This window comes from Pelmatolapia mariae, linkage group LG3_W (genome assembly GCF_036321145.2).
Source record: "Pelmatolapia mariae isolate MD_Pm_ZW linkage group LG3_W, Pm_UMD_F_2, whole genome shotgun sequence".
Taxonomy (NCBI): Eukaryota; Metazoa; Chordata; class Actinopteri; order Cichliformes; family Cichlidae; genus Pelmatolapia; species Pelmatolapia mariae.
The window spans coordinates 46,221,051-46,239,964 of record NC_086229.1 but is presented as its reverse complement, the minus strand read 5'-3'; the positions used below and the strand labels follow the sequence as shown (position 1 = coordinate 46,239,964).

The window sequence follows — 18,914 nt, the reverse complement described above, 5'->3', positions numbered from 1 at the left end:
AAAAAAATTGGGTATTAGGATGTGCACATTATTTTTGTTTGCAAAGGTAACCATCGGACTCGGGAGTGACGAGCATCTTTGATCGAGTCCCAAACTAGTTTTCAGCCTATTTTCTGTCGATTTCTTCATCTCTTTACACTCTATGTGCACATCATCCTGCAGCAGCTGCAACTGCATGCAAAAACGCTCATCAATATTCATGCTGTGGAATAAGTGGCAGACAGTGACGTGCACACATTCGGAGTCCTCCTCTGCACAAAGGGTGAGGCAGGACGCGCAAACAGACAGAGAGTATCGGTGTAAAGCTGATCCTGTCCGCTCGCTCTTATCAGCAGCGTCCTGGCTGCTGAAGCGTGAGAACGATCCCTCCATCATTCCATCTTCTCCTCCTCCTCTCATCTGCCTTCGGACAGAGCGAGTGAGAGAGAGAGAGCGAGAGACAGCCCTCATGTTTCCGTTTTTTTTTTTTTTTAAATTTTCTGTCATTTCTCCCCCCTGACTATTATTATTATCTCTCTCTCTCTCGTGCACTTTCTCTCTTCTTTTCTGTCTCTTGCTTCCTCTCTGGCTCTCTCGTTTCTGTGCCAAGACCATTTCAGGTAATCAGCCACTTACCTCTCCCTCCTATTATCCCCTTATCCCCAGGGCACAAACCTTCTTTTCTCTCTCTCTCTTCCACACACACACACACACATTTACTGCACACGCAACATCACGCACAAAGAATCGGAACGAGAAAAACAAGAAGCAGAGCTCCCTGTGTTTTCCTGTAAATCAGTCTCTCATTTTCTCTCTGCAGACACAGTTAAGGTTTTTTTTGGAGGGGTTTGGAGGCGGGGTCGGGTTTCCTTGCTGCCGTGCCCCGGGACAGGCGAGGGGTTGGTCGGGTCTAATCTGAGCTCTGATCCCCTCTCCTCTCCCTGGAGACCCCCGCACTAACCTCATGTAATGACCCCTGATTAGGAAGGCTGCCTCCGACACGGCACAAAGAGGGGCTTTCTGTGGGGGCCCAACATACACACACACACACACACACACCTGAACGCTGCCTTGGATGGATACACACACAGTAAAGTTGCTTAGCCTCATAGGTTTAAGCTGAAGTGCCTCTGAGCAAGACTCAAAACTCGAACTCGTGACCTCTGGCCTCCATAATAGGCAAAAAAAAGAGATCCTTCCTAAATAGATCAGCCAATGTGGTGTCAAACTGTCGAGTTCAGAGAGAATTTTGAAATGAATGCAAAGAGGAAAACCTTGTCTTTGAAGCCTTTTCTCTGATAGAAGTAAATCATGAAGAAAAAATGATTAAAGCAACAAAATTCCACAATTTCTTTAACTTATTTAGGGAATGAACGGAGAATTATCATGGCCTCGACTCCAGCCAAGCTGTACCTGAATGTTCGACTGTCGTATCTAACCTGATTTCAACTTGTCTACTGTCCTGTTTATGATCGGGAAACCCGCAGTTCTGGATCATTTTTAGCACGACTGATATGTTTAGATCTCTTAATGGTCCTTCCCCTTGCACTTGCGCCTTTTTGGGTCTCCTCAAGTTGATGAAGTCATGTGGAGCATAGTAATGATGGAAAAAAATGGCACACAAGCATCTCAGTCCAGACTGTTTTTTTCTGGGGTGAGACAGTATTTATTTCTCTGCAGTGTCAGTCTCATTCTGAGGGATGAGCTAAAAACTTCAGTCGTGGCCACAGACCCGGTTCTGGTCACCGGTTATGCTCTTCTACATGAAACAGCAGAGGATGTTTGCTCTCTCTGCACAAGTTTCGAGCCTGTGGTAAGATCACAGAGCGCAAGTGGCCAAAACTTTCAGGACTTTCAGGGAGAGATCTAAAAGCAGCCTGGAAGCTGTCATGACATGCCCTAGAAAATCAGCCAAGTTCAGGTAAGACTTTTGATTTTTGTGGGCCTCCACGCCACCACGTACATCGTCTTAGCTTCAGTGCCGACCAATCCCATCATGGATCAGTACCCACCACTGCTGCCAAGTTAGTCACTTTCTAGCTAGATAAATATATATGTATATATAAGCACTTAAGTCATCATTTAGCAGCTACCCCCCTAAAAACAACACCCTTTTATGTGATTGTTTAAACCTTGTTGCAGATACAGAACTAGAAAGACTCCGAGAGCGCTGCTAGTGAACATGTGTAGGTTTAAAGAGCCATCAGAAAACCAATAGACTGAGCTTGTGGCAGGTGCAGAGAGGCGGGTGGCTTACAGGGTCCTTCAGAGGTACGCGTGTTTACACTTTGACTTTCTGCTTGCTGTGGGATTTACAGACACATCACTTCAATATAAGGAGGGCCGACAGAATGAATGATATTATAAGGAGAGCCAGAGGTCAGCTGGCCATTTTTCAGCAGCTTAAACAAGAGTGTGTGTGTGTGTGTGTGTGTGTGTGTGTGTGTGTGCGGGCTCCCTCCTGTTTTTCTGGATAATAAAGCTAAGTCAACAGAAAGAAGCGAAACACCATCAGCTGAGAGAAAAATAAGAAACTGGTTTACTGTCTGACCAGCTGGACCAGAGCGTCTCCTCTGTGTGTGTGTCTGTGGTTTTCATATGGAAAAACAATCTGCACACAGCACATTAGCCTTTTTGGTGGATCAACAGAGCCAGCCAGTTTCCATATAACCCCGTGTTAAGCTAGGAAACTAACTCCATCAAAGAACCACAGTAGACTGGTTTTCCACTACGGGCCAATCAGAGCCTAACAAGGGCAGGCAGGACTTACACATCATCCTTGACTGAAAACAACATCGAACATACCGTTTGCATTTCTGCTGCGAACTGAAGGACTTTTTTATTTTGGTGGGTTTTAGTCGTGTATGCTAAGATCTTTGCTCCTGCTGGATGAACAACTGGATGGGTTTGAGCGTAGTGTTTGTGCTCATGCAGACATCAGACTTTCCAATGAAATATGTCTTTTTCAGATCTGTGCAAACACTAGAGGCACAGCAAGACTGCTTAAACTCCACGAAGGTATTCGATTAGGTTAATGACTCCTGGGCCAGAATCAAAAATCAGAGTTTAGAGATATATCTCTTTTATTTCCAGCTTTAAAAAAATTGAAGTTCAATAATTAGAGGTTGTAACTCTGTTTTTGGTCTCCTCTGTCACATCAGGGAAGATGCTACACAATTTGCTAGCTTTGACCACTTTCTCACCCTTTTTTTGGACACACTGCATTCATCAGTGTTTTAAATTCAGTTCAATTTGGTTCTATTTATATTGACCAAATCATAACAGCAGTTTCCTCAAGGTGCTTCATATTGTAAGGTAAAGACCGCAGAGTAATACAGACAAAACCCCAACAATCAGGTAACGCCCCTATAAGCAAGAACTTGGTGACAGTGGGAAGGAAAAACTCCTATTTAAACAGAAAGAAACCTCCGGGTCAGGGAGAGGCAGCTGGTTTGGGCTAAATTAAAGAAGCAGGCTACGGTTATAAACATGCTTCTTTAGAGAGTCCTACTTGGCTCTCAGTGGAAATGTTTCCCTCTATGATGGAACAACACTGTGCAAACACTCTGTTGACTGTGGCAGCCACTACTTTTATTTTCAGCTTCACGAAATACTTCTCACTTCTTCAATTTAAGCCCACAGCCGCCCGCACATTCCCTCATACCATCCCTTTCTTTTCCCGTTTTTCTCCACATTTTCCTTCCCCCCTTGTTATTCTTTCTTTTGGAAACATTGCCCAATCCTTACATTTAGGAAAAACACAACTTGGAAAAAGAAAAAATAGAGATGTAGAGAGAAGAATGGACAAGAATCTGACTCGATCTGACACCTTTTCTCGGTTGCTGCCGGGGTTTTCTCGAGGAACTCCATAAACGCTTGCTTTAAATAAGCGTACAGTGAAATCAGAGAGATGTGATGTCTGTGAAAGTGCTGCGATGGTGATAATTCTTTGCATGGAGCCCTTGTATGTTTGTCTCAGCCTCCTGTGCTTCTGCTCATCACCAGTAGAGGGCACTGCAAAGTGGGACTGAGGTGAAGCCCACTCTGTGCGTCCCTTTTTTCTTATTCCAGGTTTTATCATTGCTAAGATCAAATTTACACTTTATCCTCTTGTTGCCTGAAGAAATTGCTGTATATAGTGCAGATGGGGTGCAACATGGCCCTCTTAGAAATTCCAAAAGTGTATATACATATTTTTTAAAGATCCAGTGGAAGTTTAAAATCAGTACAGTACCACACTGTCTTAGAAATACTGCACGCGAGGAAGATTATTTAGCTTTGAGAAAAGTAATACTCAATAATACCCAGAAAGTAAAAATCCAGCAGTCCAGCATTAAAGCTTGTTATTACTTGACATGAATACACAGTAGCACAGTGGTACAATGGTTAGAGCTATTGCAACACAGCAAGAAGGTCCTGGGTTTGAGTCTAGGAGCTTCTTCTGTGTGGAGTTTGCGTTTTCTCCTTGTGCCTGCGTGGTTTCCTGCAGGATAGCTTCCACCCACAGTCCAAGACGTGTATGTTGGATTCATCTGTGATTCTAAATCGGCTGAAGGTGTGAATCTCTTTGTGTAACCAGCGTGTACCCTGACTTCCACCCAGTGACAGCTGTGAGGGGCTCCAGCCACCCCATTACCCTGAATTAGATAGAGATGTGTTCCTGAATACAGTGTTGTAGCTGCACGTTAAACATGTGCACTGCTGTTAGTTTTTCCGCTCTATATTTCCAAATTCTGTTAAAAAATTAAAAGTTAAATTTATTGCGTGCCTTCCTCCTAAAAGTAAATGACGGGGTGAAATATTAAGCTTAATATTGACCTTAACCCTCATCAGCAAAGCAATCACTTTGTGATTCAACGTGACAATAGAAGCAGGGAAAAACACAGGGACTGCTTTTGTAAGTAAGAGAAATGAGTAAAAAGGAATAAAAAGTACGGTTTAGAAAAAAAGGATGGATGAAGGGGCAGGGAGAGCCAGGAAGAGGTGGGAGCAGAGAGAGAGAGAAAGAGGGAGGGAAAGGAGGGCAGAGAAAAGAATAAAGGAGTCTTTACATGTCTGTGGAACCAGCAGCTCGCAGCACTTTCACATAATTTAAGACATATGGACGTTATTAGGACAACTGTGTCTGTGTGCGAGTGTGTGTCTGACTATATCTGTGTGTGTGTGAGAGAGAGAGAGCACAGGAGTGAGTGTGTCTTTAAGCATGTGTCTTTGCGCTGCAGGCTACAGAAGACAGTCACGTTTTTGTGGTGCAGCAAAATGACTGTTGTATTGAACAATCCCCCACTAAAACACACACACACACAAACTCCCGTCTTGTGTGGAACTTGGAACGTCCCAGAGTGACACTACATAAAAAACTGTGTTTGATTGGCAGCCAGAGAAACTGTGTGTGCGTGTGTTTCTCAACATGTGTGTGTTTGTCTGACCTGTAGTTACCTTTCAGAGTCTCCCGTCTGCCTGCTCACACACTGACTGCCTGACTCACGGGTCCTACAGTAGCTCAACCTTTCTGCTCTGTCTGTACTTAAAAGTGTGTGTGTGTGTGTGTGTGTGTGTGTGTGTGTGTGTGTGTGTGTTGGAAGAGACAAAGTTCTCAACCAGATTGACCAATTATGCATAATCCAGTGCAGACGGGTTAAATGGCTAAATTCACAATGTTACACAGCCTTATTTGGCCTAACTAGTGTTTCTGGCGTTCAGTCTCTGCTTGGTGTGTGTGTGTGTGTGTTTGCATGGTTGTTATTGCAGATTTTTCATGATGATTCACAAACATATTTGCGTTGCATGTACTGGATATTGTATATAAAAGATAAATGGAGCTTCTTGATTTAAAAAGTTCCTTAAACCTGAATTCTTTTGAACGGCCAGCAGAGGGAGATTCCACTGGTTGCAACGAGATTTCGGGTAGCGTTGAAGGTTATTGGAAAATTATTTGATCTCCGACTCTCAGTCAACACTTTTCATATTCTTTAAGGTGTCAGACTTTAGCTTTCAGACTGACTGAGCGCAATGTGATGTTTAAATTGTAAACTGTGGTCGTATCCATCCATACTTCTCTACATTAAGATATTTCCAGGACAGCTCAGAGATGTAATCTCTCTAGTGTGTCCTGGTCCTACCTGGGGCCTCATCCTGGTAGGGCATATTTGGAAAACCTCGTCTTACCAGGAGGTGTCCGGGAGGTATCTTAATCAGATGCCTGAACCACCTCAACTTATTCCTTTCAATGTGGATGAGGAGCAGCTCTACGAGAGTCCCTCCCAAATGCTTGAACTTCTCACCCTATCTCAAAGGCTGAGCCCAGTCAACCTTCAGAGAAAGCTCATTTCCACCACTTAACTACAACATGAGAAACCTTCAAAGTGAAAAACTGGACTAATAAGCCAACCAACTGGCCATCTAATTTACTGGCAAAGACCCCAATATAAAGACTGATTATATAATGACGCAAAGGTAATGTTGGATATGTAGTCCCACAGATGTAGAGTGACATTTTAGCAGTATCCTGTACAGTACATACCAAACTTAACCAAACTTTAAAAAACAGCACATAGGAAGGAAAACACATTCTTATCTGAAGGTATGCTCAAAACTAACAACCTAGTTTTTATAAGCAAAACCTCAGCATGAGGAGACATGATGAGGGCTGGTGGAAGTTTAAGGCACAAAGCTGCCAGCCAGGAGACTGTTGCATCCCCTTGGGGAGCTTTGTGTTTTGTTATTTGTTTTGCTCTGTTTTCATTCACTGATTGGTTAGGTTTAGGCACAAAAAGGACTTTGTTAGATGTAAGACAAAATGGCTCTGTTTTAATATGCCCCTTCACAACAGCAGCCCTGCACATAAGCAGGGTACATGGCACTCAATGTGACACCGAGTTGTCTTGAACAAGCATTGATACGTGCGTAACACTCGTCTCATTATCGCCATGATTGGTGCGTTGCACTGACAGAGCCAAGTGTCTCTCAGACACTGACAGCTTTGACAAATTTGACTTTGGCAGCGTTTGACACCATGGGAATGGGAACAGGCTGAGGTAGAGGTGGGGGCAATCCACAACCCTGTATTACCACGCAACTTCAGCAACCCTCACGGGACAATCAATGTCATTATGAAAAGAGTGGAAAGCAGTTTAAAGATGCGCAATCCTTGGAATTTCATCCAAATCCAATCAGCGGTGTCCACTGTTTCCTGGGCAACAGACAAACAAATGACTGATTAATCCAACATTGACAGCCCTCAAACTAGCATACTGTCTTCCAGACGAACAAAAGACGTCACTGCAGTCAGTGTTTCAGTATCTCAGGCTCTTTTGAGTTCAGATATTGTGTGTAATCTCCTGTGGTTGGGGTTGGGCAGCAGGTCGTGTAAGCTGATCTGTGACCAGCAGCCCCAGGGTGCGGCAGCAGAGGAAATGTAGTGCTACTAAGGTCTTAGAGGGCTCTGTGATCTGCACTAACCACTCCCTAACGCACAGCACATACGTATGTACCCGTACAGTGCGCACATGTAATGCATGCACGCACTCGTGCACTCGGCACCAGCTCAGTGGACTATTGTTCATTCATTTTCAGGGGGGCGTAGGGAGGGAAGCAGGCTTTGGAGGAATGAGAAGAGCAGGAGAAAATAAGAGGGAAATGAAGTAGAGAGCAAAATAAGAGTATGAGCGCCCAACTGATGTTTTGGTGGCTGAAACATCAACCTCAAGAACCACATGTACCCTCTCTGGCCTTGGTTCAGATCCCACTAGAAGCTGCTTTCTTCCCTCTCAATAAGTCAATGAAGAGAAGCAGAAACACTCCACTGGCTCCTCCGGTGTGTTAACATATGGGAAATATATTCCAAAATAAACAATAAAGGCACTTTGTTTGTGCATATTTCAGTAAAGCAAAGAATCTGGACACAATACAGATTTTACGAGCATATACTGTTATACTTAAAAAAACCCCTCTTTCCGGCATACAGACAACATTTGACAGCCTCCCCTGTACCCTTAATGATGAGTTTTGACACTTCACAATATCAATAAAGACGTGGTTTGACCACCATTAGAATAGCTTCCGGGTTTCTCCAAGGACAGCTGCATAGGCAGAGACCAACCTCACCAAGTTTTGATGAACAACCAGTCATTTTGTATGTAAGCAGCCCTGAAATATGACAGAAACCACTCAGTTAAGAAAAGAGTTTCAAGGGTTACTCCTCATCAGCTTTCAGGTGGTAACGAATTAAGGATGATTGCAGACAAAAGCCATTATCAAAGAGAGTAAGCATATATATATTTTTTACAACATGCTGCTATTAGAAACAATACCTCTACAGGATTTTTAGCATAGATTAGTTTCTCTGCAGGGTCTAATAAACGAGAAAGTCATAAAAAGAAACCACAGTGATTAAATAAAGCAGAGAAAAACCACAGACAAGTAGCAGTTGGGAGTTTGTATGTGTATTTTAGATAATAAAAACGAAAGCCATTAAAAAATAATAAAAAGCCACTTTACGTCTGCTGGATTGGAGACATTTCCAGAACAACTGTAAGGCTTCAATGACCACTATTTATTAGAAGTTTTCCACTTCTAATGGAAACTCAGCTCATTCAGCTTTGATTTCTGATTCATTAAACCTATAAGATGTATTGATTAGAGGGCGGTCCAAATGAAATAGATGACAGTCTTTTTTTGAAGTCTCAGTGTGACCATTCTAATATCACTGTCTTGTTTTGGAGCCAGGTGTGATTGTTGAGTGCATAGACACAGTTAGTTACTACTAGGCAGAACACTGTTTCATTATTATTTTTATTATTAGTAGTATTTTTTTTATTAGTATTTTTATATAGTATAAAAAAATAATAGAGCACAAACATGTTGGACAAACAAACAATATTTGCTTTAAAATACTCCAAATATGTTTGAAGTGTCCACTTTAGTTACTTGCATCAGTGGATGTAAAGGATAAAAAGCCCCAACAAGTCAGCCATGCCTTGGTTAGATTAGGGAACAATATTAAAAATAGTAACTGTGTACAGCTATTAAGAAGAGATACATTTTTGTAGCTGCCTGTGAACATCAGTGTTTTGAGAAAATAATGAAGGCTGGTAACAGCTACAGTTCATCTGGTTCTAACTTTGTTTTTTCTTCTTCACTCATCTACATAATTAGGAAAATGTCCGACTGTTAAAGGAACAAGAAACTTTTTAGTTCAAATAAAGCTAAGCATGGGTAGCTGATTCATTTTAATATAAAAGCTCTATTCTAGTTCATTTCCCTCTCTTTTTTCTCCTCTTCAGTGTTCTCCACTTCTAAATCATTCCCAAGACTCTTTCATGGGCAGTTTTGCACTTTAAATCTGATGGAATGTTATTTGTCCAAACAACACTGACGACTGGTGACTGATTCATACTAAGAAATACTCTGCGCAGCCAGGAAAGAACTTAGCTCTTCCCCCTCTTTCTGTTCGTGCTCTTTCTGTCTGTCATTCTAGTTCTGCTGACTACAGGGGAAAAACCTCCACAATGTATAAGTCTCTGTAAAGACCAAGCGAGAGCAATAAGGGGGGAGAGACAGAGAGAGGGAGAACTTGGGGATAAATAAGGAATGGGAATCATAGAAAATGAAAAAAAGAATGAACATGTGATGGAAAGTCCAGCCTAGGTAGAATTTAGAAGAGAGAAGGAGATCAATGATTAGACAATTTAGAGAAATATGAGAGGCCAAGACAATGGCTACAAAAATACAGCCAGAAGTTTTATCCTTTACCAAAAACCAGTTGTCTCTTTCATGGTCAACTGTGGAACTTTGTACCAAATTTCACTTGTAAAGTGCACATTTTTCAGATGCCCTGCAAACCAAGAGACAGACACAAAATACCCCAATAAATTCCCAGTGAATACCAGCATTACTGCAGAATAAACTTGTGCTTCCTGTTGTCTTTTCACATACCTGTCAGTCAGGATTTACCGAGGGGATTACAACATATAATCTGTGGACTTTTGTCCTCTGTTTTGACTTGCACTTCTCCAACAGCTGGGCGCTGTTGCATTCTGCATTTGAGACTGATGTTATTTGCTCATTTCTCTGTCTCTCCAGGTGTTTGCCAAAGTGTTCAGCCATGAGGCCTTGGAGTCGTACCTCCCTAAAATCCAGCAGGTCATCCAGGAGAGTCTCAGAGTGTGGAGCTCTACGCCTGAGCCCATCAACGTCTACAGGTACGGCCAGGGAAGGACAGTGGAGACAGTTGTTAATGTAGCTAAAATCTGGGAGCAAGACTAAAACAGCGCTCCTATCCTAGGTGAATGCAGGTAGAAAGGTATTTATGATGAGTATCGCTGACAACACAGTCGTTATCAGCAGTGGTAGAAATACATATACAAGAGTTCAAAAACACAGGCTGCTTCAATGGGCTACTAAATTAATATTATTCATCTGTCATTTTTCTGCAGGGAGAGCCAGAGGCTGTCCTTCACCATGGCTGTCAGGGTGCTGCTGGGCTTCAGGGTGACAGAGGAGGAAATGAAGCATTTGTTCTCAACCTTCCAGGACTTTGTTAACAACCTCTTCAGTCTGCCCATAGACCTGCCATTTAGTGGCTACAGAAGGGTAAGTGTACCATATGACCACTTCCTTCTCATTGGTATTTTTGGATCTTAGTATATCTTTTTAAAACTTAATGTTCCCAAAAATAAAATTAAGAAGTGTTTTCCCAACTGGTCACTGCAGATGGCTGCACCTCCCTGAGCCTGGTTCTGTTCGACGGTACTTCCTGTTAAAAGGGAGTTTTTCTTTCCTACTGTCATCAAGTGTTTGCTCATAGGGTGTTGTGCAACTGTTTAGGTTTCTTTCTAATATTGTAGGATCTTTACCTTACAATACAAAGCATTTTGGGGTGCTTGTTGCTCAGCTAAACTGAATTTGCATCAAAGAGGACATTTTAAGGGTAAAAGGACTTAATTTGTGCATTGTTGCAGGGTATCCGTGCACGAGACACCCTTCAGAAGAGCATAGAGAAAGCCATCAGGGAGAAGCCCCTGTGCACCCAAGGCAAAGATTACAGTGACGCGTTGGATGTCCTAATGGAGAGTGCCAAAGAGAATGGCAGCGAGCTCACCATGCAAGAACTCAAGGTAACATACCTAAGCACAAAAAAACAGCCACCTGGGAAAGAGGGTAGGGTAGTGCAAGCATGCGCTGAAAAGAAGCCAGATCCACAAGAAGTCACTCAATCGCATGTAGAAGCACGTGGATACACACTAATTCGTATGGGTGCAAACACACATAGAAATCTCTGTTTACCTAGCAGAGAGCTGCCAAAAGGAACCAGTCTGGGCTGACTGAAAACACAAACAGTCATCATAATTCTCTGACAAATCAGCCAGTGATCATAAGTACCGAACGGGGATAATGATACACACCCTAATGTGAAACATGAAAGTGAGCTGCGTTAATACCTATCGGCTGACAGGAACAGCATAACACACACATACACACACACTCATGGTCAGGCACACCCTCTGTTTACCTATTAAAGTAATTCAGAGGAATTCTGTGGAAACTCGACTCTCTGCTTCTCTCTCGGACTTTGTGGTTTCTGGGTTAAGTCCAGGGCCAAAAATAAGTCAACACCCCCCCCCTGCTAGGGGTCTGAAAGAGGCCTCCTGTACGCACACACTCACACACAAATATTTAAATACACACACAAAGTGAACTGGGGAGGCCCTGTCGCAGAGGCCCAGGCTGAAGCTCTCTCCTGCAGTTTTCTGACGCATGCATTTATAGCACACACAGACACACACCTGCACGCACACACAGACACACACCTGCACACACACACACACACACACACACACACACACACACACATGCACACACATACACACACACACATCTATATATATATGTATATATATATATATACATATATATATATATGTATATATATATGCTGGTAGATGCGAGGAGGACCTCACTATTATTCATTCCACTGACTTAAGGCCTTAAGGGGCCCAGCATAGTGCACACTGAGTTTGTTATTGGATGTTACCTTCATATTTCCAAACACACTACTTTTCAGGAATTAAAAACAACATACTTTTATTATGTATTGGCTTTTGACTCCTCTCTCTCTCTTTTGGTCCAACATTGTTCCAAAACAAATGGCAAGCTTGAGGTGTGGGGTAATGGATTTGTGCCCAAATTATGGTTGAGTTTGCACATAGCTCTGTTTTTACTCAGTGGAAAGAACAATTTTACATTTTTTAGAATAATATTCCTACATGCCGCTGTTAAACAAGCAGTTTCTGTGTTTACTTCTAGCTCAAAAGGACTATGAAAGACTACTGGTTGAGCATTTGGCTGATGCCCACCCTCAGCCTTCTTTATTTCCACTCTGCAAACTGTTTATTAAAGCAACAAGTAATTAACCAATCAGAGATGAAATGAGACTATAGTTGGCTTGCTCTCAAAGTAAAGACAAGTCAACTGATACACCCTCAGTACTGCCAAGTACTCAATGAATGCTTGTGATCATGCAAGAATGAGTCTTTACTTTCCTAGTTATTGTTGTAAATAGTGATAGGAACTCTGTTTCAAAGCTGTTTGCTATTCTATAAACCCATAAAACTTTTTTCCCCCATGGGAGAAGATGAAAAATGTATAGGGTCGACTGATACCCTGGGAGCTTGGGACCTCCAAGGGGTTGCAAGATAAATGTGTTTTTCTGCAAAACTGTTAACCAAACAAGACCCAAGGAGCGCACTAATACACCATCGTATCTGTTTGCTGACCCACAGGAATCAACCATTGAGCTGATCTTTGCTGCCTTTGCCACCACTGCCAGCGCAAGCACCTCCCTTATCATGCAGCTCCTCCGCCACCCTCAAGTCCTTGAGCGCCTGAGGGAGGAACTGAGATCCAGGGGTCTCCTTCACAATGGCTGCCTCTGCCCAGAAGCAGAACTGAGGCTCGACACCATTATCAGCCTGAAGTACCTGGACTGTGTCATCAAGGAGGTGCTGAGACTCTTTACTCCTGTTTCTGGGGCCTACCGAACCGCCATGCAGACCTTCGAACTGGATGTAAGTGTCCCTAGAACAGTACATCCTTCACATCTCCATGTACCTCTTGTTGTGCAGCATGCTTGTCTTAACATGAATTTTCTTTTTTAAATCAATGCTACTCAATGTCATCTTTCATTTCCCATTATATTTTTGTGCAGTGGTAGTTCTGTCATATCAAATCTACCCAAAAAGTCAGAGACTCAACTAGAAGAATCATCGAGTTACCATTCAAATGAATGGTGTAGGTGTAGGTACACAACCTGCAGACACTACAAGAATCATTACAAGAGTATCAAGAGTCTGATCACACAAAAGGAGGGAAGGGGAGATTTAGAGGAAATTTACCAAGGATGGACCTCTTTAAATAGCTATCTGTATTTAAAGAAAAGAGAACCACTGGCAATGGAAATAAATTTTGGTAAAAAATGTGTTCCAATGTCCTGATCACCATCACAGATGTATTCAGCAATGAAACTATTTATGATGATTTTGACTTTATTTGCTTCTTTAATGTATTTGCATTCATAAACAATGACCACTGGATAGAACAAGAAGGTCCTAGCCGACATGTCTTCGGGATACTCTGCACACCTGAAAAAAATGGGTGTTGCAGCCAGATGTTAAATCAACAGACTCTTTCCATTGTACATGTACAATGACAGTAATGGGCTATTCTATTCTATTCTATTCTATTCTATTCTATTCTATTCCAATGGGTTCCTGGATTGATCAAGGACCCTAAATGCTTCTCATATTGCTGTATTCTGGTATGAACAGAGAAAAGATGGTTTGAATATGGAAGAACACATATTAGCAGAAAAGTTCACAATTACTTCTTGGGGATACAACAACAGAAATCAGATTGTTATCCAAATTAATTGGTCATATGTGCTTATGGTGGCTAACTGAACAATTATTTTCATGTGTGTTCATTGTTATGAATTCCGGTCTTTTGTCTCCAGGGAGTCCAGATTCCCAAAGGCTGGAGTGTGATGTACAGCATTCGGGACACCCACGACACTGCTGCCGTCTTCAAAGATGTGGATGCCTTTGACCCCGACCGCTTCAGTCAGGAGCGGAGTGAAGACAAAGAAGGACGCTTCCACTATCTGCCTTTTGGTGGCGGCGTCAGGTCCTGTCTGGGAAAGCAGCTCGCCACCCTCTTCCTTCGCATCCTGGCGATCGAGCTGGCTTGCACCAGCCGCTTTGAGCTGGCTACGCGGAACTTCCCCCGCGTGATCACGGTGCCCGTTGTCCACCCGGTCGATGGGCTGAAGGTTAAATTCTACGGATTGGACTCCAACCAAAATGAGATCATGGCCAAGTCGGAAGAGCTCCTGGGAGCGACAGTTTAAAAGGGTGGAGGAGTTGATGAGTGGGGGTAGGGTAGGAGAGCAGATTTGTAAGGGAGAAGATTTGAGAAAGGAAGGAATACATTTTAGAGTTATCTTTTCCTTTCCGCCTTTTTTTTCAGCCAAGAAGGAGAAGTCTTAATGTTATGCTACAGCTGATGATTTGGACTTTCCTTTAAGAAAGAAAGAAGCTGCCAAAAAAAGTTCTAGAGTTCTATACTATACAAAGAACTATACACACAAAAAGTATGTACAAAAAAAAGAAAACAAAAAACAAAAAAAAGCTGTGTAATATAATTTGAAAGAGAATGTGGGTAGTGCACAAAGGGAGAAAGAGAGCTGTGGTGGTACTTTTGGTGAAATGAAGAGTAGAAAAGTTGTTGATGGGAGGTGAGATGGATGAAACAGGGTAAAGGACGAACAAATATGATATTCTAGCATTTATGCTTGTGCTTAATCAAAAAATGAGTGAACCATTTCAGTTGTATAGCAGGGTAAGAGAGATGGATATATAGACTTAAACATTTCAGGTTTCATGATCCTTTAGTCTTTTTCGTTTCCTTCTTAGTGGTGCCCTCCAAATTTAATCCATGTCTTTTTAGTGTATGGTAGTGGTAGCTTTTTTTGGGTTCTTTCCAATTCAAGTTCTTTACTAGCACTCGGATGCACCCTAAAGGATCGTTGCACACTGGGTAGCAGGTTGTGCATCACTTTAGCTCTATACCATTAACTGTATGATGATGCAGTATATACTTTTGAGTGGTTTAAACTTGTACTGCTAATTAGTGTCGAGTATCAATGAAGAATGTATTTTAATGGGGAAGATACGCTGGACGGCTAAGTTGAGGGGCAGTGCTCAAACCACACTGAAGTGATGTAAATGGGCAATTTGTTTCTTATGGCAACATTGCCTTTCCTATCTGCCTCTAACAGTTTCCATATTACCTCCACTCGTGCACCATAAAGTAAAATAAGCTTCTCAAAGTACTAGCATCGCAAAGAAACACATATATAAAGGCTAAGAGCTGCAGAGCTTTTATCCAGGAGGGAGGGGGGATTTTAATGCAAAGTACAGCTGCAATCACAGTAAAGAGAGGAACTAGGGAGCCTCAAAGTCTTTGAGATATATCTTGAAAGAATAAAATCATGCTGGAAGGACAACGTGCTTTCTGGCTCTAACATTCCACTTAAAAAGCCCTAAAAATGGGAACTGAGTTCAAGAGAAGCTCAAAGAAAGCCTTACTTCCTTAATTCCACTTTGAACCTTGAGATTGTTTTTCAGGTTGCCCGTCTGCATTAAGTCAGAATCTTGCCCATATATACAAATCCTCAATTATCTAAAAAGTGAATAAACTCAGGTGCAGATTAGGCACTATGGTGTAGAACTGATAAGCCTTCTTTAATATTTAACTATGACTGCACATAACAGGACTATCCCTTACTCGCTGCCGTAACTTCAGAGCTGGATCGATGTTTTCTGCCCAAATCAAAAAGAAGAAAAAAGAAGAAGATGAATCATGGGGTGAGGGTGAGCAACTTCAAACAGCAATTCTTTTTCTACTTGACATGTTACCCTTCTGCAACCATTTTGCATCCCCCAAAGCAAACAATTTTGTTGGTGGAAGCACAAACAACCGACAGGAATTCCCATTCGGCATCACACAAGATAAAAGCAATGGAATCCAAGTCAAAAGTAATATGGTCCAGGTCTGCTTTGTAAATTCTCTGAACCTGTGCTTTGATTTTATTTTATTTTTTATATACCACACTACCAAGTTGCATTGAGATTGTACTCTCTCTCGGGTGGACACTTTGTCCCGCTAACAAGGAAACAAGTAACTTTAAGGACTTGCTCCGAGAGAGAGAGCAGTGAAAAAAAAGAAGAAGGGTAAGGCGGAGGTGGAGAGAAGTCCTACATACATGCTGCTTGAATGTTGCTTTGTCATTCTGCGTTTGTTTATTTGTGTGCTGTTTTTATTTGCGCGGCTCCCTGGGGCGGCCATTTTGAGCTCTGCGGAAAAGTTGACGCTCTGTCTTGCTGCTCCTCCAATCAACACTAAGAATGCAAAAACAAAATGAATTCCACGGTTTAAGCAACTTTATGAGCTGAAAGAGATTTATTGCTCGAGGTGATTGCACAATCAGAACTCTTGCAGATTTTTGTGTTCCATAATTGGAAAGGAACATCCAGTTCTTTTTCCCCATATATGGAAAGCTTCTAACAGCGGAAATCTGGGACTTGTTTGGGACATTCTGAGCTCCTTAGACAGAGTTCTATGTTTTGAGCTTGGGAGAGAAGGACCAATGAGGTTTTAGGGGAGGACAGGGTGGCACTCAGAGTTTTTTGTTTATTTTTAAATAAAATTTGATATCTTATTGGACCATCCTGTTGTCCACTAACATTCCAGATGGATCCTGCCTGTGCCAGATGTTGTTCACTCTTTCTGCCAACCACACCACTGATCTCGTCATGATGAAAAAATATGAACATAGATATTTTTGTTTTTGGTTTTGCTGCTTTTCTTGTGTACATTTTCTAATTGAGAGTTCTAGATTGCAATAGTTTGTATCGAGTGAGATTTGCTATTTCTTTCCTTTATATATATATGTGTATATATATATATATATATATATATATATATATATATATATATATATATATATATATATATATATACAATTTAGCTGATTAAAATATTTTGTGAAAGCAGAAAGAGCATTAATAGGTTATAGTGTATATTAATTTGTACAATATTCCTTTCATTAGCAAGCCATGGGGGAAAATCAGCTATTTACATCAACTAATAACCTAATATTAATGTTATTGTACAATTAATATTGTTGTTATAAGATATTTGAAATGCTATTTTTTATTCTATTACAGATTTAGAGTTTTTAGGCTAAATGAGAAGGTCTTTGGTAAATATTGGATGTATTTAGAATGTTATGTATTTCAGTTATATTGTAAACAGTGTTTAAAATGTTAATATTGATGATTTGATTACTGTAATAATTATTATTTGTTTTGTTATTCAGACTTATTATCACTGCATTTTATTTGATATTAATTATGGGAAACAAAAAAGCACTTGTGAGGTATGTTTTATTTTTTAAGTGCCATGCGACTACACTTCCTTTTTCTCTCACCTGTTGGTTTCTGAACCTGTCTTATGTCATTCTGTACATATTTGCCTTTCTTTATACGAAAAAAAAATCATTTAGGTTAAATATGAATGTCGTGTGCTACTTTCCTTGTTTTCTTTTTGTTACTATGATTGTTAAATATACTCCTGTAATAAAATATAAAGTGAAAAAGACATCTGGAAAGTGAATTTTTTGACCACTCTTTCTTTTGACTAGCAATCTAAAGAGAAACTGCAGTTTTTATTGGACAGCACTGTGTTACCTTCACAACAAGACGGTCCTGGTTTTTAATCCTGGCTGGGGTCTCCCTCACTGGTCCTTGCACGTGCTCTTTCTGGATACTCGATATTCCCTCATAGTCCAGACATGCATGTTAGCTTAATTGGTGTGAATGTGCAAGTAAATGGTTGGCTGGGTCTCTGTGTTAGGCCCATGCTAACCTGACAACCTCATCAAGGTGTAGGGTTGGGCAGTAATTTAATTGAATGAGAACTGACATTTTGCTTTTAAATTCTCTCAATACTACCTACAGTATGTACTCTCCCAGTAAATTTTGATATTTTAAAGCTAAAATACAATCATTGTCCCTATCAGAGATGGGCAGTAACACGTTAATCCGATTACTTTTTTCAAGTAATGAGTAATGTAAGGGATTACTAATGCAAAAAAGTAATTAGATTACTGCTACTTTCCCATAAGCATGCTGCGTTACTGTGTTACTAAACCGTGATTTTGTTTGTGAGAGTGTCTCATGACAATGATGTAAGCGCGTGCAACGTCTGTGGCAGCAACAGACGTGTGTAGATCAACAATGGATAACGGAGTGCGGGAGAGAGTACAACCATATAGCGTTAAAAGCATGGAAGTGCTTACTCTACTTCAAGTTTTATTCCGCAAAAAGTGACAGAAACATTAGCGTCCGCTGTACACTCTACGTGGGAAGAAAAGTTAAACTTCAAATCTGAGCAAGCACCGACCACTGACATGACTGGTGCGGCACCGGGCAAACCTCCACCTGCTCCACTCCTGCTAAACAGGTGAAAATAGATTTAAGAGAGACAGGACTTAGTGTTGCTAAATCTTTGATTTTATATATTTTTTGCTGTTTTACTTGCATCTATTTGAAAGAGTGAGTGAAACAGAAATTTTTTTTTCATTTTATATGCTGGAATATGCAGAAAATAGGTTTAAATGTTAAAAAAAAATATTCAAATGAAAGACTGTTGCTTATAATTTAATTTTTGCTTGATGTGCATAAATTTAAAAGATTAAAACTAATAAAACAATTTTACAAAGAGACTTTTCCATTTGATTCAGTTTTATATGATAGATTATGCATAAAAAATAGAATTGGGCTGAAAGGTCTATTGCTTTATTAAGTATTCAGGTT

General features: G+C 41.1%; 1 protein-coding gene across 1 annotated transcript in view; it reads left to right on the top strand.

The window, feature by feature from the left end:
• Positions 1-16,952, top strand: part of LOC134624504 (cytochrome P450 26B1) — a 37,857-nt gene extending 20,905 nt beyond the window's left edge. Inside the window, exons 3-7 of the mRNA XM_063469494.1 lie at positions 10,063-10,181; positions 10,416-10,572; positions 10,941-11,096; positions 12,762-13,046; positions 13,991-16,952. Of these exons, the coding sequence (XP_063325564.1) occupies positions 10,063-10,181; positions 10,416-10,572; positions 10,941-11,096; positions 12,762-13,046; positions 13,991-14,383 (1,110 nt within the window). The 3' untranslated portion in view covers positions 14,384-16,952. The remainder of the gene's footprint in view (positions 1-10,062; positions 10,182-10,415; positions 10,573-10,940; positions 11,097-12,761; positions 13,047-13,990) is intronic.
• The last annotated feature ends 1,962 nt before the right edge of the window (positions 16,953-18,914 follow it).